Source organism: Dipodomys merriami, unplaced genomic scaffold (genome assembly GCF_024711535.1).
Source record: "Dipodomys merriami isolate MVZ:Mamm:240054 unplaced genomic scaffold, mDipMer1.0.p SCAF_11, whole genome shotgun sequence".
Lineage (NCBI taxonomy): Eukaryota > Metazoa > Chordata > Mammalia > Rodentia > Heteromyidae > Dipodomys > Dipodomys merriami.
In genome coordinates, this window is record NW_027202382.1 from 29,703,792 (window position 1) to 29,726,241 (window position 22,450).

The 22,450-nt window shown below is 45.9% G+C and overlaps 1 protein-coding gene across 10 annotated transcripts in view; it reads left to right on the plus strand.

The window, feature by feature from the left end:
* Window positions 1–22,450, plus strand: part of Znf618 (zinc finger protein 618) — a 155,371-nt gene that overhangs the window by 116,318 nt on the left and 16,603 nt on the right. For 5 of the 10 annotated variants that reach the window (XM_070012101.1, XM_070012084.1, XM_070012106.1 and 2 more), the window contains 5 exons: window positions 1,243–1,332; window positions 2,169–2,204; window positions 2,300–2,377; window positions 10,802–10,891; window positions 21,206–21,445. In XM_070012101.1, the coding sequence (XP_069868202.1) occupies window positions 1,243–1,332; window positions 2,169–2,204; window positions 2,300–2,377; window positions 10,802–10,891; window positions 21,206–21,445 (534 nt within the window). Of the gene's footprint in view, window positions 1–1,242; window positions 1,333–2,168; window positions 2,205–2,299; window positions 2,378–10,191; window positions 10,258–10,801; window positions 10,892–21,205; window positions 21,446–22,450 lie in introns of all 10 variants that reach the window. The other 5 variants (XM_070012066.1, XM_070012091.1, XM_070012140.1 and 2 more) reach the window with 2 other exon arrangements.

The following is a 22,450-nucleotide window of genomic DNA, read 5'->3' on the forward strand; positions in this document are numbered from 1 at the left end:
ATGTGCCCTGACTCAGACTTGGCTTAGAGTTAATGCATGTTTGACTCCCGGTTCTTCCCAGATCAGCCCCTGTCTGTGCTGGCACAAACTCTAGAGTGTAGCCAGGGAGGGGGAGTGTGTGATTCTAGCCAGGTGAACATTCCAAGTTCAGGCCTGAGGTAGTCACCTATTGCTAAGTAGCACAAGTGTTTGTTGTTTGAAGCAACAAAAACTGCTTAGGTCCCTATTTCTAGTTTCCCTGGCCAGGAATTCGACCATGGCCTCACTGGGTCCCCTGGCCCTCACGGGGCTCCCACTGTGCTACATATATGGCTTGGCCAGGCTTGAGGTCTCACCTGGAAGTGCTCCTTCGTGCCTCGCTCACAGAGTGGCCACAGGATTTGGTCCCTCCCACATCGTGAGGCTTCCTTCCCTCACTGGCTACTTACTAAAGGCTCCCCTCAGTTCCTTGTCACTGTGGCTTAGCTGACATGGTGGCCAGCCAGGGAAAGATCATGCATGCCAGATGGAGGGCGCCAAGTGTGAGAAGTGACATCCTTTCACTTTGACTGCTTTCTGTCCAGTGTGAACAGGACTTGAGGTCTAGCCCCGACTTGCAGGGAACAGGTCAGAAAGGGTGTGAATGCCAACTGGTGAGGGCCACTGGGCATTGTCCCTGCAGCTGTGAGATTTGGGGCAGGTCCCCTCCTGCTCAGTTTCTGTGTATGTAATTAGGAGGCTGCTTCCTCTCTCTGAGAGAAAAAGCAAGAATAAGAGCCAGGCACCTTGCACAGGTCCCATCTCACATGGAGTAGCTACAGTGACAAGAGTGAGACTCATTAGGAGCCAAGCCCTTGAGAACTCAGCTCACATCGGACGGTTAGGGGTTGGTTTGGGATTCACTCTGAGACTCCCTAATCACCTTATTCTGCATCTCCACAGAAGACCCCTTAAGACCCTAGCCCAAGCCCTATGGGCCAAGAAAGCAACCCACGACTAACTTCTACAGAGTGAAGGGCTGGGGAGGGCCAATACCCATCTAGAGAGCAGGCCTGGCTGTGGCCTGCCTGGTTACAAAGAGATGGGCAGTGCTCAAGGACAGGTAGCTCAGGAACAGGTTCTCCATGGGGCTGCCTAGATGGAGCCAGACTGGGCTGGTGCTATCTTTGATGCCCAGGCCATCAGACAGATGCTCTGGACAGAAACCCCAGTCCAGATGGCTGGTGCCTGGGTAAAGTACCTGTGCCTTTGCCTCCCTCACAGACAATTTCAGGTACACATGTGACATCTGTGGGAAGAAGTACAAGTACTACAGCTGTTTCCAGGAGCACCGGGACCTGCACGCGGTAGATGGTGAGTCAGCCCTCCATAGTCTTTAGCAGGTACCTTTCTTGGGGATACCTGCCCCAACTCCTTAATTTAGAGAAAGATCATGCAGCACCAAGCCACATGGGGCGGCATCCTGGGGGAGGAAGTGCCCCTGTCATGAGCCACGGGCCTTTCTGTTTAGGTTCACATGTGAAACTTCTCTCTTCTCAAAGACAATATCAGTCGGATTTTGAAATTTCCCAGCTTGTCATTTTAGTTTTATTTTGAGTATTTGCATGCGCTAGTAAAATTAAACCAATTTTTAAACATGAGTGATGACGTTTTTACATCTTAGAGAGTTAGAAATTAGAACAGTAAATTTAGGTGATTCATTGATAGACTGTTAAGAATCCTCGAAAGAAGGTTTGGATATGAGAAGGATTTGGGTGTTTCCTGTCCAGCCCCCGCCCTTCCAGCCAGCTGGACCAGTGACATAGGCCAAAATCTGTGTCGCTAGCTTGTCCTGCTCTTACCTCTGTTTTCCCTCTTGTTCTCTGCCTCATCACTCCTCTACCCACAGTGCATGCTGGGGATCCTGCGGACACAGACACAGGTGTGGGCACAAAGCATCTGTCTGACCCCAGATGGGTGGGCATCTGCCAGTGGTGAAGGAAAGCAAAAGTTTGGGTGGGCTGTGTCCTGGTGGGTGTATTCCCCCAAAGGTACACCCCACTAGCCAGAGCATCCTTGCTGGACCCAAAAGCAAACTGACTGGAACAGAGGCTGGGAGAGGTGGGAAGAGGCAGCCAGGGCCAGGGATTAACAAGGGCTCCTCTTTGCTTCTTTCCTTCTGTGGCCATCGCTTCCCACCCGGGGTGCAGTGTTTAGTGTGGAAGGGGCCCCCGAGAATCGGGCAGGTAAGTCCTTGTGGCTGCCCATCTTCCCTGTTCCCCACTGGGCTCCCTAGACCTGGGTGACCAGGGTGCTGATGGCCATGTGTTCTCTCCCACAGACCCATTTGACCAAGGTGTCGTGGCCACAGATGAGGTGAAGGAGGAACCCCCAGAGCCATTTCAGAAAATCGGGCCAAGTATGCGGGACCCTGGGGCGGAGGGCGGGGTGGAGGGCGGGGTGAGGGAGGTGGGTCTAAGTCCTGATACCAGGAGGAGCTGACATTCTGTCCCCTAGCAACAGTGCCACCAGGTATAGTCAGGACATTAGCCCTGAAGAAGTCGCAGGCAATGGGGGTGAAGGCAGGACACTGATGGCAGCCAAGGTACGTGAAATGAGGACCATGCTCCCCACAGGCTTGTTGGGGGATTAAATGAGATCATGGATATAAGCCACTTGTTAGTACAGTGCCTGGTACATGATAGGTGTGTAGAAAGTAACTAACTGGAAGAGGCCTGGGAGGGGCTCAACCCACCAAGCTGCACAGTGCAGCCACACACAGACACTCTGTTCTGGTCCCGGTAAACCCACATGAGGGCAGATGCCACGTGTTCCTTGCTTGTTTCCCACCACTTGCCCCGAGAGCTGTGAAAGCACACTGTGAGCAGGGCAGGCATAGCCCTGCCCATAGGAAACCAGCACGGGAGTTGGGGTGGGCAAGGGGCCTAGGGGGCAGTGGATATGGTAATTACAGCCCAGCAATGTGCAGGGAGCTCAGGGGCCGGGAATGCGAAGGCTTCCAGGGTCGGGATGAGGATGGGGAAGGAGCCTTTCACCCCAGCCAAAGGCAGGAAGGGTGCTAGTTTTACTAAGGAAAGGAGAGCCAGACTCCGAAGGCCAGAGGTGGCAGCCAGAGATGACATGGTGGGTTCATTACACTTTAGAGGAAAGCTGGGGTGGCAGCTGGGAGCAGAAGGGTTGGAAGGGGCTGGGTGGCCAACCTGGGGCAGGTGAGGCAGAAGAGCCCTGCCCTTCAGCAAGTTCTGTGCTCTCCCGTGCCTTCCACACTCCCCTGCAAGAAGAGACCTTTGCAATAGGGATTTAAGACCCAGTGGCAAAAATTCACAGAAGATCACAGAAAAGGGGCGAGAGACTTTGGAGAAGAAAATTAGGGGAACTAAGATACTGGTTTGCTCTGCAGAGAAGGAACTGGAGTCAGACCCTTGGAAAGCTTTTCCTTGAAAGCTTTTCCTGCCGGCCACCATGTTCTGATTAAAGCATAGTTGCAGACTTTCTTCTTAACTCTGTTGAGTCATTCGAGAAACAAACTTCAGAGATCATGTCTATAATGTGGATGGCACTGAGCCCATCCCATGCACGGTCAGCACTCAATAGATTCACAGCGAAAACAGTTCTGCAGGTGATGAAGATGAATCTTCAGCACTTAACCCACTGTGAGTCAGATGGTACAGAGGAATACCGCTGTGAATCAGACAGGCACCCAGTGTCCCGGAATGCATTCTGGGAGGATCAAAGGATACACATGTTCAGCTATACAAACGTGATGGCAGAAATCTGTTTCCCACTTCTGTCCCTGTCTTCTATCTCCTAGTGGCCCCAGCAAATCCCTGCCCTCCCAGCTGTGGCATAGTCCTTATAGACAGAATCAGACAAGTTTGGTCATGAATGTACCAGCTGTCAGGCTATCTACCCTTTCTGAGTCTCCCTTGTCTCATTTGTAAATTGGGGATGCAAACATTTACCTATTGGGGAATGCATTCAGTGTCTAGCCCATTGCCTGACTCTGGGTATAATAATGACATCTTGTGGAAAAATCAGAAGAAGAGTTCTAAGCCACCCACATGCCCCTCCCAGCTCTCCTGTAATCTGTGTAATCCAGTTTCCTAAGTCTAAGTGAAGCTGTTGACAATAAGACTCCCCTTTCTGGATGATCTTGGGGATTAGGTAAGATTATATTGGTAAGGGAATTAGTCTAGTCCTTGACGGGTGTGAGGAAAGCTTCCAATAAGTGGGGACTTGTTAAACCCCCTGGAAGATGAAGAACAAGATGAACCCTCACCCTGTGTCTGTAGCTACATCTCACTGACAGCCCACACTAGGGCTTGAGAGGACGCACCACAGCTGACACAGTGTGGAATTGTGTATTGAGGAGAGCAGGTGGGGTCTGGTCCCCGCTTACTGTGGTCGAGCTGAGATTGCAGGAGCCATCTGAGATGTGTCTTGTTCCACCGAGGAGCCCCCTTGGGAGCTGACTGCTGACTCTGGCACTTCCATGGGTCCTTGGGAGCATGCTGCCTCCCAGAACCCTAAAAGTAATGAGGCATAGGATTAGGGGAGCTAGTTGAGGCACCAGGATTTCTGAAGGGACCAGTCACCGTAAGAAAATCTTCAAGGGTCAGGAGAAGAGGTACAACTTAGGCAGCAAGAATGCCTTCCATGGAGCAAATAAGAGATGTAGGACTTGGGTAGGGGGAAAGGGGGCTGTGATGGAGGGCACCTGCTAGAAGGACTGTGTGGGCTGGCTGGCGCTTGCTTTTCACCTGCAGGTGTGAGCATTTCTACTATAGCAATGGGCAGAGGAAGGATTGAGTACACCTTGCTGTCTTTGGGGTCTGCTGGGACAGAGTAAAGCAGCAGATTCATTTCTGGCTTGCTTGATTTTTATGCCTGCCTAAGGAAGAGAAGCTTAGAAAGCAGAGAAACCAAAGTGTGAGAGCTATGAAAAGTCCATAGAACAAGAAAAGGAGAATTTGGGAGACTCCAAAGAAGGGCATATCTCTGCAAATGATCTCAAAATCTATATACATCCAAAAATAAAAAATAAAACCAACAACTGGACAGCTTCAGTGGACTGTCAGCGGCTTGACATGGCGATTCACACCTATATACTAGCATGTGGGAAACTGAGACAAGAGGGTCCGTCAAGAGTTCAAGGCCAGTCTGGGCTAGTGAGACCTTGTCTCAAAAAGAAAGGAAGGGAGGGCTGGGAAGGTGGCTCAGTGGTAGAGCGCTTGCCTTGCATGCTCGAGGCCCTGGGTTCGATTCCTCAGCACCACATAAGCAAAAAAAGAAAAAAGCCGGAAGTGGCGCTCTGGCTCAAGTGGTAGAGCGCTAACCTTAAGCTGAAGAGCTGAGGGACAGCGCCCAGGCCCAGAGTTCAGGCCCCACAACTGGACCAAAAAAAAAAAAAAAAAGAAAGGAAGGGAAGGAAGATGGAAGGGGAGGGGAGAGGACAGGAAGGAAAGAAAATGGAAGAAGAAAGGAAGGAAGAAAAACCTTAGTTTGGGGGCTGTCTTGAAAAAATACCACAGACTTAGTGGCTTAACAGAAATTTACCTTTTCACAGTTCTGAGGGTGAAAGTTTAGGTCCAAGATCCTGTCCTTCCCACCCTCCCATGACGGGGGGGGGGGGGTGTCTGGTATATCTTATTCTATCCCATCATGTGGTTCCTATCCTTGTTACCTCCTCTAACCTTAATCTTAATTATCTCCTAAAGGCCCTCCCTCCAAATAGCATCATTACACAGGAGGCTAGAGCCTCACCACGTGATTCTGAGATGGATGCGATTAGCCCATGGCTTGACACCTGTGACACAAGAGCCTAATGGAAGCAGGCATGCGGCTCCTACCTGCAATCCCAGCAACTCAGGAGGCTGAGCTTGGAGTGATCACAGTTTGATTTTATACTCTGTCTCAGCCAATAACAAGCTTTAAGCCTGGTGGGGCACACATACTATCTCAGCTACTCAGGAAATATAAATAGGAGGCTCGCTGTACAGGTTGGCCCAGGCAAAAAGCAAGACTATTTGAAAAACAACAAAAGCATAAAAGGCTGATAGTATGGTTCAAGTGATAGTAGAACATCTGCCTGACAAGTGCAAGGCCCTGAGTTCAAACCCGAGTACTACAAAAAATGTAGGATAAGATAAAAAGGCAGAGAAGGTATTAAGATGAGAAAAGATGTGGGGGAAACAAATATAAGAAGGGAATTAAAATGTATATTATACATATTAAACAACAGAGTCCATTTTCCTTCCTTCCCTCCCTTCCCCTTCCCTCTCCTTCCCTTCCCTCTCCTTCCCTTCCCTTCCCCTATTACTTCTCTCCTTTCCCCTCCCCTCTCTTTCTCTTCCCTCCCCTCCCCTTCTTTCCCCTTCCCTCCCCTTCCCTTCCTTCCCTCCTCACCCTCCCTTCCCTCCTGTCCCATTCCCTCTGTTCCCTTCCCTCCACATGAAAATAGTGATGTGGAGAATGAGCTGGACCAGATGAAGACAATAAGAAATACAGATAGATAAAGGGAGCCAGCCCTGAATAATTGGTGATAGAATACCAGTGGGGCCGATGAAATACTCAAAAGATCTAATAGAAGAAAAAGTTGCTCAGCTAAAAGAAGAAATGTATGTGTAAATTTGAATGGCTCACCATAGTGTTAGGTGGAATCAACATGAGAAGACTTTTATCTAAACAGATCCACATGACTATTTAAAACTATAACCATAGTGGTAGAGTGCTTGCCTCACAGGCATGAGGTCCTCGGTTCAATGCCTCAGCACCACATAAGCAGAAAAAAAGCCAGAAGTGGTACTGTGGCTCAAGTGGCTAGCCTTGAGCTGAAGAGCTGAGGGACAGTGCCCAGGCCCAGAGTTCAGCCCCCATGACTGACAAAAAGAAAAAGAAAAAGAAAACTATAACCAGAAAGAAAAAAGCAAAATCTCCTACACATGAATTTAAGGAGGACTTATTTCACACTTTGCTGTAGTACTGAATGCTAAAAGAAAGTAATTAAAGAGGGGCTTTAATCTAAAGATTATCTATCTGGAAAAAAAACTGGGATTAATGACTCAGTGTTGCTCTTTAGAGGCCATAGTATAAAAGAACTTGGAGCTCTAAACCAGTTGAACTCAAATTTTAAACTATGAAAAAAATGAATTGCTTTAAAAAAAAAAGAAAAAGGCATGAATTGGTGAAGAATACAATAGACTAAAGCAGTCCTGCTCTTTGTTAAGTCCCTAACCAACAAGATCAGCCTCTCTGAGAAGCTGTAGAAATTCAAACTCTGAGACCTTATCCCAACCTGCAGAATTACCTGCAACCCTGGGGCAGGCCCACTGAAGGACTATGCTGTGAGTATCTTTCTTAGGTCATGCTTACATGAGAAACACTGGGTTAAACTACATTACCCAGTGATAACAGTCTTAAAAATGCCATTTTCCACTCAGCTACTAACAATTACAGAGATATATACAGTCTAAAATAACAAGAGACTATTAGGAAATAATGGGACACTGGTAATCATGGAAAGGCAACGCAAGAGGTTCATATACAAATGATAGAAAGCTGAGGAAACAGCCGGGAAGCAAGAAGCATGCAGAGAGAGAGGCTAATAGAGCAAGTAGAGGCTGGAGATTTCTAAACTCAAATGCTTGAAATGAGAAGAGTTTGGAATTTTTCAGATTTTGGAACATTTACATATCCGTAATGAGATATCGTAGAGTAGGACCCAAGCCTAAACATGAAATAGATTTATGTTTCATACATGCCTTAGATGTATAGCCTGAAGGTAATTTTATATGGGGTGGGTGAGTTTGTGTGTGTGTGTGTGTGTGTGTGTGTGTGTGTGTGTGTGTGTGTGTGTGTGTGTGTGTGTGTGTGTGTGTGTGTGTGTAAGAAAGAGAAAGAGAGAAGGGGAGATGGAGCTTGGGAAAGACAGCATGCACACACCAGTTCTGTGACTTGAACTCAGGGTCTTGGCCTCTTGCTTGGCTTTTTCATTCTAGGCTGGTGGCTCTACCACTTGAGCCATACCTCCACTTCTGGCCTTTTGGAGATAAGACTCTTGGATTTGTCTGCCCTGGCTGACTTTAAACTGGATTCTCAAATCTCAGCCTTCTGGGTAGCTAGTGTTACCGGTGTAAGCTACCATCACCTGGCACACAGGATATGAACAAAACAAAGTTCATGATATAGACTTTGCCACTTTGATGTGTCAGTACACAGAAGGTCTCAGAGTCTGGAGCATTTATACAGTATAAATCTCCATTGTTAGAACACAAAAAGTGCCAGGTTAATTTAAAATCATCTCATCACATCCCTCCCCTGCCTCTTGGAATTTATCCTGAGGAAATAATGTGCAAAGATTCTGGGCTGTCATCCTTATTTTCCCATCACCCATTAGATATATCCTTAATAGGTATGTCTAATTATGGGCATACCTAGTTCATTCCTTATCCTTTTTGAGCTTTAGCCTTTCCCTCTCTCCCTTCCTTCCTCCTCCCCTCCTTCCCTCCCTTCCCACTTCCCTCCTTAGAGTCACTGTGGTAGGTTTTCCCAGCATTGTCTCTGTTTCCCTGAGAACACCTACCACATTGCAGCTTTACATTTGTTTGTGTGATTGATTTTTCTGGAAATAAACTTAAGGGCAGGAACCATGACAGCTCTAGCTCAGCATTTTGTGCTGGTATTTGGCACAGTCCTCAAACGGAGGGACAAGGAAACGGAGGGAGATATCTTCAGACCCATGGAAAGAGGGAGGAAGCATGATCTGACAAATGAATGACAGATGAACTAATGCAACAGTTTAACTAGTAGCGAGTACTGGTTCTGAAACTTTCCATTCATTCTCTAAATGGCTGAGTCCCCGCCCCTCCCTAGAAGTATGTTGTTTGTGTTAGTGGGTCTTGGGCCAATCCAGTGACCACCATACTTTTTTCCCCCCCGCTCCTGTCTTACTATTTTTGCTGGTACAGGAGCCATGCCTTGAGAGGCACTGGAATAGAAGATAATTTCTTGTTAACAAAAGATACAGTTCACAGTACAGATTTTAATACTAGAGTCTTCGGATGTCCAACCACACTGTATCTAAATATACCGTGTAAGTTTAGAAAATAGAACAAAATGAAATATTTGATTTCAGTTATAAAATCTTTTCTTTTGCCAGAGTAAGTCAACAAAATGAGGTTAAATGGGATTTGAATATATCTAATTAATACAGTTGATCAAACAGCATTGAAGCCTCTAAGTAGGAGCTCACAGACCTACCTTCAACAGTGTTTCCAAGTCACTGCAAAAATTAAAGTTCTGTAGCTTCTATATTGGGAAAGAAACACCACAAACAGACCAAAAAAGGCACTTAAGGAGAAAAAAAAAGTGCTTATAACAGTAGTAATACAATGTTGATATCTTTAATCTGCAAAGAATTTTGTGCTTTTGAAAAAGTCATGAAAGAAAAAAAATACCCTATAATTAATTAAACAAGAAAAATAATCAATTTCTTTACAAATCAAAGAAAGGGAAAGCAGCCCCAGATTCACAATGTAGCTGCTCACTCAGATATGCAAAACAGATACTGTTAAATATTGTTCTGTGGTTTTTAAACTTTTCTGGTGGGGACAGTGTGGGGTATGGCTGTCAAAAACCTTTTCAACAGCTTACCCTCCCTCTTCCCCTACTAGGAGTTTATCCTGTGCAAAGATTCTGGGCTATCATCTTTTTTTTTTTTTTTTAACCATCATGTGCAAAACTAATGAGTGAATGTGCAAACAGTTCTATGAGGATGTGGATCACAGCATTTGAAAAAAAAATGAGAAAACAAAAATGGAAACAAACCTTAATGTCCCTTGGTGGAGGCCAACTGGCTCAGCAAATTCCAGAGTCCCATGGGAACCATCAACCAATAAAGGCAGTGAAGATCGATACTTATTGATTGGGCAAGATGTCCACAAAGTATTGTCGATTGAATATACCAGGTTACAAAGAGGATATTGATCAGGGCTGGCTAATTCAAGGCCACAGGAGCCAGACAAATGACAGCAGCCAGAGAAGTGACCCCAGATGGTGTGGGAGCTGGAGGCGGGATTGTGGCCAGGAGGCTGGAGGCTCTGTTCCCAGGGGGAAATGGGCTTCTCTTTGTGTGGGGAATTACAGACCATTGAAATTTATTTCTCCTTAAGATTTGCTACTTGTATTTATCAGTATTTTATAATTTTCCCCCAGTGAACAATATTACATCAGACATTTTTAAGAAGAAAGAAGTTAGGCAGAGCCAGAAGAGAGGTAAAGGTAAAGTCTAGGGGGTCTGCAAGGAAGAAATGACCCTGGCTGCTGCCAGTCCAGGGGGAGGTGCTTGAGGACAGAGCCCCCAAGGGTGTGGCTTGCACTAGTGCTGATGGAGAGGTTAACCTTGGCAGTCAGCAGGGGTCGCAGCATACTTCCTGAATACCAGGGCCAGGAAAGGGGGTGGGGAGGGGGAGAAGGCGGAGAGGGGGGAGCGGTGGTGGTGGAAGAGAACAGCATGTGCCAGGTACTGTTCTAAGACTTGGTGTACAAATTTAATCCCCACAGCAATCCTACAAGGCAGTCCTCCTCCTAGCTCCATTTTACAACTAGGAAAACTGAGGCACAGACAGGTTAAGACACTTCCCTGAGGTTACATTGCTCGAGATGGCCAAAGTTGGGATTTGAACCAAGACAGTGTGACTTCAGAGTCAGCTGATTCTCACTCACTGGTGGTCCCAAATGAGGAGGAATTTGTTTGGGGATGGGAGACACTGATGCGCTGGGTGGGAGCTAGGTGTCCATTTCACACCTTCCTCTCCTTGGACAGAAACTGGCAATTACACCTGCGAGTTCTGTGGAAAGCAGTACAAGTACTATACACCGTACCAGGAGCACGTGGCCTTACACGCCCCCATCAGTGAGTACCTTCTCTGTTTGGAGACCATGGAGGACAGGGGTGAGGGAGGTGGGGACCGCCACCAGCTAAGGGCCTGGAACCTGCCAGGCAAGGGTGAGAACCAGGTGAGCTCAGATCTGGTCTGTCCAGGTGTCTGGGTCTAATGTTGACCACCACACTACAGCAATCTAGAACAGTTGAGAAGGCCACTCAAAGCCAGCCCAGTCAGAGAGGTCTGAGGCTTTCATAGATGGGACATCCCTACAGTGGACACCACTTGTCCAGATCCTGAAGTGGCCCTGTCCCCACCTCTTCTAAACACCTCTAAACCAAGGGCTTCCTGAATGTTCTACCTTCAGATCCAAGCAACAGCCTGGGACATTGTCTGGACCACTGCACAAACTGCCCCAGCGAGGCATGGACCAGACAGGACCAGACACCTCCTCCCCTTCTTGCCCTGCCCTGACCATGGAGAGCTGAGGAGGCAGAAAGAGCGCTGAACCCCGAGAATTAAGCCCAGTGGGGTCACAGGTCCCCTACACATAACACACACACACACACACACACATGGGTCAAAGGTCCCCTACACACCACACACACACACATACGGGTCAAAGGTCCCCTACACACCACACACACACACACGGGTCAAAGGTCCCCTACACCACACACACGGGTCAAAGGTCCCCTACAACACACACACACACACACACACACACACACCTCTGCCCATATCCTTCTTACACACACACACACACACACACACACACACACACACACACACACACACACACACACACACACACACACACACACACACACACACACACACACACACACACACACACACACACACACACACACACACACACACACACACACACACACACACACACACACACACACACACACACACCCCTCTGCCCATATCCTTCTTCCTCCCCTGGCCAAGGCAGGAAAGACTCCCAAGGCCACTTTCCTCAGTTGCCATCCATTCTCCTGATGCCCCTTGTACCGGTCAGTGCACAGGCTGTACCCCAAGATTCCCTCAAGTGTCGATGTCAAGAGAGCCCTCAGCCCTCTGTGTCTTCCTGTATAGGGTCTGTCAGGCAAGCTCATGGGGCCTGTGTCTGTGAGCCTGTCCACTAGTTACCTGCGTGGTTTTTCACAGCAGAGCTCTGAGGGACCTCCCACTCCTTCTGTGGATGGAAGAATTGGTCCAGAAGCAGAGGGAAGGCTCACGCTGGGTCGCTGAGGGAGAGAGGTACTTGTAGTCTTGTGGCAGGTAGGGGTCCTGACATGCAAGTGGGGAGTGGGGTCAGGTAGGGAGAGGCCAGAGATTGAAGGGCAGGAGGGTAGTATGGGCAGCTTTCTTGGGATTTCTCCCTGCTGAGCAGTGCAGGACTGGGGATTGGCCTTGTGGACTGCCATGTGGCCTTTTCCCTGATTTCCATGTGGCCTTACCTCTATTGCCTCGTGGCCTTAGCTCTGTGACTTTCTCTGAGCCCACACTTCCCATCATGTGAGAGCTCTCGAGGGTGCTCCTGCTCTGGGTCTGGATTTCTGACATCTCCAGCATGAGACAGCCTTTGGGCAGCGTTACTGTGACCCACCTGTCTACTGCCATAGCCAGATTGTATGGAGAGAGGTGAGGAGGTCTCTGGGGTGGTCAACAGCTCATCATCTGATTATGTCCACTCATGGTGCTGATGCCCAGGTGGAGGGCTGCTGGGGCAGCAGCACACCTGTGCTGTCTGTTGTTGGAGAGGATGCTACTAGAATGTACTTCAACTGTGGGTCAGGCCCAAGGCCAGCTTGCAGCCTGGGTTTTGGCCTCTGGAGAGCAACCTCAATGCTGCTTCTGGTCTTCCTGGAGCAAGTTGTGTGTGGTCCGGGAGTTGGCAAGGAGGGTGCAGGGCTCTGAACCTGGCAGTAGGCCCTAAGCCCACATGCCACTGTGAAGCCTCGTACCCCACAAGACAGCAGGAAGGGGTGCAGGCAATGCACTGCTGACATCCAGGTGCTTCTCTCCTTAAGGACCTCCTATTTCTTGCTCATTTTTGGTTTCTCTCTCGTTTCTGAAGTTGTCTGTTGAAATGTCTCTTTCTGTTGCTCACTGAAGTCTGGGGACACGAGGATCATGGGTTTAATATGCAACAGGAATGATTTAGCAGAGGACTGGTTCTCCAAGGCTTACTGCGAGACAGCTTTCTGATGACCTGTGGATGTTGTTGAGTGCTAGTGGCTTTTGTCTGGAGCAGGAGCTCAACTTGAAGTTGTCATTAGGTAGCGGCCACGGCTGGGTTCACCTCCCTGGGTCTGGAGAGTGTCCAGAAGGGCAGGCTGACTATGGAAGCTCTTACCAATGGATGGTTTTGTGTGTGCTTTATATCGCTCAGCAAATATTTTTAGAACTTATTGTGATATGTGTGTCAGTTCATTCTTTTTCACTGCTGACCAATATTCCCTGGTATGAAAACACCACGAATTGATTGGTCTGTCATTTTCTTGGTTCTTTCTGGGTATAGGCTATTATAAAATAAAGCTACCATGAGTATGCTTGCATGAGACTTTTATGGGTGTTCATTTCTCTTGGATAACTCTCAGGGAACAGAGTGACTGGCCCACATGTTTAACTTTTTAAAGACTGACACACCATTTTCCAAAATGGTTGTAGCTTTTAATTTGCCCTGACCCTAGCCACAGGTAGAGCTTCACTTTGACTTTATTTCCTAGTTGTTCTCTTGACTGGATAAAGGCATTCCACTGTGGTTTTGATTCACATTTCCTTGACAACCCAAAGTTGAACATCTTGGCATTTGCTAATTGTCTTATGCATTTTCATTTAGAAATTGTCTGCCTAAGGCATTCACCTTGAGCTTTGTAGAGGGGAGGTGTTGGATTGCTCTGCTTTTGATTAGGTTGTAGGAACTCTTTGTATATGCCAATAGGTCCTGGTCCTTTGTCAGGTATGTGTTCTGTGGCTCTTGTCTCTCAGTCTCTAGTGCTTGGTGATCCTTCTTCAGTCTCCCCAAGAGGCAGATGGCTTTCATTTGAAGAAAATGTAGATTATAATATTTTTTCTACAGTTTATGCATTCTAGCTCATTCTGGCTTTTTGCCTTTGGATCTGTCGTACAGTTTGAGTTACCTTTTGTGAACGACAGGAGGTATGAGTTGAAATTGCTTTCATGCCATATAGAAACCTGGTGGGGTCAACACCATTGGTTGAAAAGATCATCTTTCCTATTGCACTGCATTGGCACCTTTGTTGAAAATCAGCCCAATGTACAATGAGTTTATTTCTATTGATCTATTTGACTATCTGTATGCCTTTTCTACATGATCTTATGTACTGAAGTTTTATAATTAGTGTTAAAACAGTCATTCTTAACTTCTCAACTTTTGTTCGTCTTTTTTTGCATGTATCAGTTGTGGGGCTTGAACTCAGGGTCTGGGCACTGTCCCAGAGCTCCTTTGCTCAAGGCTAGCACTCTACCACTTGGAGCCATAGCTCCACTTCTGGTGTTTGAGTGGTTAATTGGAAATAAGAGTCTCTCAAGGACTTTTCTTCCTGGGCTGTATTCAAACTACATTCCTCAGATCTCAGCATCCTGAATAGCTGGTATTATAGATGTAAACTACCAGCGCCCAACATTTCTTTCTAATTTCAAAAAAGAAAGTGAAATTTTGTCGGGGACTACACCGAATCTGTAGAGCATTGTGATGGTTTAGGATCTTCCAACCCATGAATCTGATATATATCACTCAAGTCTTAAAGGTTGGACTACTTTCTCTCAGCAACAGTGCTTGCTTTTCAGAGTAGAGATCTTATCTATGTTTCTTCTCTCTCTTTTCCTCTCCTTCCCCCCTTCGTCCCTTCTTTCTTTCCTCTTCTTCCCTCTTTCCTTCGTTCCTTCTTTCTCTTTTTCTTTCTCTCTTTCTCTCTCTTTCTTTTTCTTTCTCTTTCTCTTCTTTCTCTCTTTCTCTTTCTCTCACCCTTTCTCTCTTTCTTTCCCTCCCTCTCTCTCTCTCCCTCCCTCCTTCCCCCTTTCCTTTCTCCCCCCACCTCTCTCTTTCTTTTTTTTCTTTTTGTACCATACTGGGGATTTAACTCAGGGCCTAGGTGCTGTTCCTTAGCTCTTTTGTTCAAGGCTGGTGCTCTACCACATTAGTCACACCTCCACTTCTGGCTTTTTGCAGTTAGTTGGAGATCAGATTCTGGACTTTACTGCTTGAGCTGGCTTTGAACCTTAGATTTCAACATCTTGAGTACCTAGGATTACAGATGTGAGCCACCAGCACCTGATGGTGTTTATTTATGTCATTAGACTATCTGTATGCTCTTTTATGCTGCTGTGATTTTTTGAACTTAATTTTCCATTTATTGCTATTACATAAAATAATTGATTTGGGACTATTAAATTTGTATCCTGCAAATTTGCTGAATTTGCTTCTTAGCGCTAATAGGTTTTTTATAGACTTCATAGGATAGTCCTTGTGTATGATGATGTCATCTGCCAATAAAGACAACCTTACTTCTTCCCTTGAGATCTGTCTTCTTTTCATGATTGTTTTTCTTCCTCACTGTCCTGCTTGGGACCTGTAAGCACAATGCTAAATAGGAGAAGTGAGCAGATTATTCTGCCTTGTCCCCAATTATAGGAGCTCTGTCTCCTACCGTGAAATATGATTGTTTCCCTCAGTAAGTATTTATTGTGTTAGTTGAAGTAGATCTCAGAGACGCTTCTTGTCAGCTAAGGTTTCTTCCTACTTCTACTGTCCTTGAAGTTTTCATTGAACATTAGTGTTTCCGACTTTCTCCTCATTCTGTTGAGGTGATTGTATGTGGATTCTTACTTTTCTGTCTTTCAGTGTATTGAATGGTGTGGATTTTTTTTTAAAGAAATCAATATATTTTATTATTAAATACTTCACAAAGTATGCCTATACTTTATTAAAATACATTAGGATATTAGAAAATCAAATGACATGAACTGAAGAAAGTTGCAACAGTAGGGCATTTCTTTGAGAGAGGACCCATCCCCCTTTAAAATTTTATTAGTATATATTAAGCATCTACTACCTGCTGACATTGTGTGTACATTGGGAAATAATATATTCATCACCGTGTTCTTCCACAGGCATCTAAACTATTTGAAGAGCCAAGATAATGTGTATAATTAATAGGGTTTTGCACACTTTGATCTCAAATTTCTGAAGATTTTCCCTAACTCTTAATATCACTCCCCCAAACTCTCCCAGAAGCAGGGGACTTTAGTCCTACACTGGCAGAGTGAACCCCCTGTTCAATCACTGGTGTGTTAATGAGGGTCCTAAATTTTTTTAATGCTTATTCCTTGTGAAGGATTTGTTGTTGTTGCTAAACCACTTTTACTGAGGTATATCATACCGCAATAAAACGCTCATTATTTCTTTTTGTTAGACATAATTGAGTGGTAACGTTGTATCATAGGATATTTTATGTTCTGTTTTTTGAGGACCCTCTGTACTTCCTTCCATAGTGGTTATACTAGTTCACATTCCCACCAATAGTGTAATAGGGTTCCTTTCTCCCACATCCCTGCCAGCGTTTGTTGTTGTTCATATTCCTGATGATGGCCATTCTGACTGGAGTGAGGTGGAATCTCAGTATTGTTCTGATGGCTAGGGATGTTATTTAAAGTACATAGTTGGTACATTTCCACGTATTTCATTCATGAAATTGTGACATTGTGATACTAAGTGTGATACAATCACCCCAGTAGTTCCTCCTGTCCTCTCTCTCTCTTTTTTTTTTTTTTTTTGGCTAAACTCTGGGCCTGGGCACTGTTCCTCAGCTCTTCAGTTCAAGGCTAGTGCCCTACCACTTGAGCCACAGTGCCATTTCCAGCTTTTTTCTGCTTATGTGGTACTGAGGAATCGAACCCAGGGTTTCATGCATGTGAGGCAAGCACTCTACCACTGAGCTACCTTCCCAGTCCCCTCCTGTGCTCTCTTAATCTCTTGCTCTCTCTGTTCCCATCCCCTGACAGACACTGATCTGCTTTCTATTACTGTTGATTAGTTTGCATTTCCTATAATTTTACATATATGGGATCTTATGTGTGTTTTTGTTGGGGATCTTGGTCTGGCTTTCTCACATAATTGTGCTGATAATCATTTATGACTGTATATATAAATAAAGAGTTCATTCCTTTTAATTAATGAAACAGTCATGCATCACTTAATGATGGGTCTACATTCTGAGAAATGCATCATTAGTCTATTTTGTTGTGCAAACATCAGAGTTTACTTACACAAACTAAGACAGCTACAGCATCATTAGGCAAATAATCTTATGGGACCACCATTGTTCCTACCATCTGTCAGTGACCAGACATCTTTATACAGACCATGATAGCATTCCATTGTTAAGAACTATATACCACAATCCTTTTATGTCACTTATGGATGGATGTTTGAATTGTTTGGAACTAATACAGTAGAGCTGTTAGGAATATTTGTATAGGAGTCTTTGTGTCGAGTGGAGGCGTGGGATCATATGACAAGTCAACGGTTTATCTTTTAAGAGGAGTTAACTGTTTTCCAAAGTGGTTTTGCCATGTTAAATTCCAACCAGTAGTACACTTTTCTTGTATTGTCCTTGTTTTCACTGGATGTCAAAATAATGTTGTTTTGTAGAATGAGTTTGCTTTTTAATTTTTTGAAGAGTTGGTGTGGGATTGATATTATTTTCCATAAATGTCCTGGAAAATTAAGTAGTGAAGCCTTCAAGCCTAGAATTCTCCCTCCCTCCCTCCCTCCCTTCCCCCCTCTTGTTTCATTCATTCTTTCTTGTTTCCTTTCTTTCTTTTTCTTTTTTGTGTGCCAATCCTAGCACATGCACACAAAAGAAAACATAACAAAACAAAACTCAGGGCCTGGGCACTGTCCCTGAGCTTTTGTGCTCAAGGCTAGTTCTCTACCACTTGAGCTTAGCTTCACTTCTGGCTTTTTGGTGGCTAATTAAAGATGAGGCTCATGGACTTTCCTGCTCAGATTAGCTTTGAACCACAGTCCTCAGATCTCAACATTCTGAGTTGCTAGGGTTACAGGCATGAGTTACAAGTGCCAAGATTTATTTTCTTTTCTTTATGAGAATGGTTATGTAGAAATTTTATTCTCTTATTCTGATTTTTTGGTATTGATTTCTAATTTAATTTCATTTAGTTAGAATATATGTCCTGGATGATTTCCCCCACTTTTTATGTTTATACTGGAGCTGAACTCAGGGCTTCACCCTCTCTCCTAACATTTTTGCTCACACTGACTGTCTACTATTTGAGCCACATTTCAAGTAGTTAATTAGAGATGGAGTTCATAAATATTTCTGTCTGGGCTAGCTTCAAAGCACCTCCTTCAGGTCTCAGCCTCCTGAGTAGCTAGGATTTTAGGTATTTATCATCAGTGCTAGGCTTATCTGAGCAATCTCTAGTCTTTGAAATTTATAGAGATGTTTTATGAGTTACCTACTATCTATGTAAAAATGTATTTTCTTGCTGCACAGTCCATGTTCAATTGTATACTGCATATTGTATACAAAAAAGCTTAGGGACAACATCCAGACTTTTAATTCAAGCCCCAGTATTGGCACCAAAAAATAAAAATAAAACCACTCCATTACCTCTGGCTTACATTGTTTCTGATGAAAAGTTAGGGATTATTCTGATTGTTTTTCTTTTTCTTCTATATGTAATGTATTCTTATTCTCTGATCCTTTTAAGTATTTCTCTAATACTGGTGGTTAGCCATTTGATTATGCATGTAATCTGAAGTTTATTCCGCTTGTTGACCAGTAAGATTGTATTTTTTATTAGATTTGGAGAAAATTCAGCCAGTCTTTCTTCAAATGTTTTTCTTCCTTAATTTCTCTTTCTTATAAAGATGTTAATTACATAGACGTGAAACCTTTGGAAACCTGTATAAGTGAACTGAAACTTTGTTTCCTTTTTCACTCTCTTTCCCTCTTTGCTTCAATTGTGATATATTCTCTTGTCCTACCTTCAAGTTCACCGATCTTTTCTTCTGCAGCATCTAATCTCTGTAAGTCCTCTTTGGTTCCTTTTTTTACAGCTTTCTCTTTGTTATGTTTATGTGCTCTTTTAAATCTTTGTGCATATTTGTAATAGCTGTTGGAAGGCCCTTGTCTTCTAATTCCGTCATTCCTATCATTTCTGTTATTTCTGTTGACTGCGGATTTTTTCTCTATGATTACTAATCGTATCTTCCTGCTTCATCCAAAAACAAAATTGCTTACGCTGTGTCCACATTGTGGATGGTACATTGTTGACCAGATTGTAATATTCATCTTTTGTTTTAACAGGCAGGTAGTTTGCTTTGAGATCAAGGTACTACAAAGTCTTATTTTGAGGTGTTAGGGTGGGTCTGGAGTGAGTCTTAATGCTAGAGTTCCAGTAGCTCTTTCTGGGCCTGGCTAGTTCTCCAGTGAATGAATATGTGACTTACACAGTCTCTCAGCATCTCCTAGTCTTATGCAACCTCTGAGACTTCACTGAAGTCACAGATCCCCTCTGTTTCTCCCTCAGTGACACAGATTCACGGCACAAATCAAATTTAACATTCAGCTCTAATGACTTCCAGGAGGGCCCTCTGTAACATTTCTGGAATTCTTTCTATGCTCATTTCTCTTCCTTTTGTTATTCTGCCCTACAAATTCCAGCCACCTCAGCAGCCCTGACCTCTGATCACTTGTCTCCTTGGTTCAGTGGCTTGGCATGCTTCCATCTGGGTCCTGCTACTCTATGCCCTGACCCACAAGGTCTCCAAGCAGAGAGCTGGAGTGGCCATGGGGGCTCACATTCTGTCTTCTCTGGTGCATTACAGTTCTGCGCTGCCTATTGATCAAGGTTTGAGAACTATAGTTTCTTGTCCAGCTTTACAGATGGAAATGGGAAGAAGGCTGGTCCTATTCCTATAGGAATAGGACCAACACACTGAGGAGATAAAGCAGGGGAAACAGAGGATGGATAAGGTGTCCAGAAACATGGAGTCAGGGAGCTCCAGGGTGGGCTGCCTGTCTAATCTCAGTGTGGGTTCCATTAGAGTGAGCCTCTAGTTCTGGTCCCTAATGTTCTCACCTAGAGAGATTAGTGGAGAAATCAGAGCTGGACCCCAGGTGCCAGCACAATATTGAATGTGTAGGTTCATTCTGTGGCGACAATAAATGAGAAACCATTTGACAAAGCCAGGGGTCACTACGGTCCTTGGCTTAGAAAGAAGGGGAGGGAAGGGAGACAGGGAGACAGGAAGGAGCCTATGGAAATAGCTGTTTCCACCTCAGCCTCTATTCCTGAGTCAGAAAGTGAGTCCAGAGAGCTGGAGTTCGGATGGGGATGGACCCCATTCTCCCATAGACTGAGGCCCGGGAAACTCCTGCTTAGTATGGGATGTGGCTTCCTGACCATCTCTGCCCTCCTGGCACCTGGCATCCTATAGGGAGCGATGTGCTCCCACCTCCCCTCACCGCCCCAGGATGGTGAACAAGGTCCATGGTGGCTCTCACTGCCTGTGTGACTTGGGCAGGACAGTTGACTGTCCCTGATTCCTGACCTCAGCATACCCATCAGTACCAGGAGTGGACAGAGGTAGAAGGTCAGGGGCCATTCATGCTGAGCTGTGAGTGGAGACTCTGGCATTCAGGGATGGATGTTGCCCTGGGAAGGTGGATTATGAGACCCCATGCCACCCCAGAGCTAGGGAGCCAGCAGCCGGATCTCTTGCGTAGCTCAGTGCTGTGGCCAGGGCTCCCAGGCACTGCAGAGTCCCCTCCCCAAAGCCATGTGGGCTCTATCCAGTCCCTCCCTCCCCTGCCTTGCCATCTCTTCACCTCAGTTTGCCCCTCCCTGTCCACTTTCCATCCTTCTAAGATGGCTTTCTCTGGAGGCAAAACACTGAGACACCAACATTCTAGAACAACGTGCCTGACCTGGGCTGACAAAACTGGTACCCCCAAGAGTGGGTCACAGCCTGAGGTCTTGGACTCTAGATGACTGGGCTGGCCAAGGGTGATAAGCGGCCTACAAGGTAGACTGGAAACAACCTCTGAGCTAGAGCTGGTGCTCAGACTTCCCTCCCAGGAGAAGCTGGGAAAGGTTCTAGATGCTCAGACTCTTCCTTCACTTTGGTTGGGCTCTGAAGCCCTCACTGTTTATCTAGGAAGTCAGAACTGCGTGGGAAAAGATGTCCTGACTGACACATGGGGACCTGCAGCCTGAAGGGCTACTCACTGGGCTGGCCTCATGGGTCCTGGGGACTGAGAACATGACCTTCACAGGTACCGCCCCTGGGTGGGAGCCACCAGATGATCCAGACACGGGTTCTGAGTGTTCGCATCCAGAGGTCACCCCATCTCCACGCTTCGTGGCAGCGAAGACCCAGACGAACCAGTCAGGGAAAAAAGCTCCGGCCTCCGTGGTTCGATGTGCCACCCTCTTACACCGAACCCCTCCAGCCACCCAAACTCAGCCGTTCCGCACTCCAAACTCGGGATCTCCAGCCAGCAAGGCAACCGCAGGTACCAGTCAATGGCCTACCTTACCCATACTTCCTCCACCCTGTTCCCCTTCTCCACCTGCCTGGAGTCATTGTTTCCTTGCAAGAACGAGAATGGAGGTTCCGTCATGCTCTGGGGCCTCGCTACCACTGGCCATGACCAAGGCAAGCCACTTCACCTCCCAATTACAGGTTCTAGAACTCTAAATCACAGTTTTACAAAGTCCATAACCTTTTTTTTTTAAGTAATAAAATGTGTGTGGGGGTTGCCCCTAAACATTGCCAAAAGCAATTGGATTTTTACAAGGTTTGAAAACTTTTTAAATTAATTGCCACCATTTGAATATTAGATTTCATGTGAAACGGTGAATTTTCAGCTAACACAGAGACATGGTTGGATTTGGTTCCTGGGCCCATATTCATGCAGGGCAGCAGTGGGTGTCTCCTTTCACAGGACACATGGCCCCCAGTCCTTACCACTCCCCCAGTCTCCACAGTCCTTACCACTCCCACAGCCTACCACCATGGCCCTGTGGGCAGATATAGAGAGGGTGTGCTGGTATCTCCTGGTGAGTTGTCAAAACCTTCCTTAGAGTCCTCCAGGGCCCTGAAATGTCTCAGGGGGCACCTTCCCTAGAGGTTCTGTAGAGGCTGACAACTGAGAAGGAGAAGCCAGCTGTCCTTGGGCATCTGACCCAAGAAGGGTCTCCTAAGTGCTGGCACTGTCTCACAAAAATATAACCCCATCAGCGAGAAAACAAAGGACAGCACAATTAATAAGCCAGATTATAGGAGTCTTTATTGCAAAGGCCAGCGACTGCATGGGGCCTAGGCTTCCCAAATCACACAGCACCGAAACAGCTCAGAGCTAGTCTTTTAACGATAAAAGCCACATCCTTTTTGGCAAGCAGTGTGTGAAAGGTTTTTTTCTTGCATAGCATGTACAGAAGTGAAAATGAGCATTGTTAGCAGGTCTAGACTTAACTTCCCAGAATTCTGGGTGGATGGAACATTTTGGGGTTTCTCG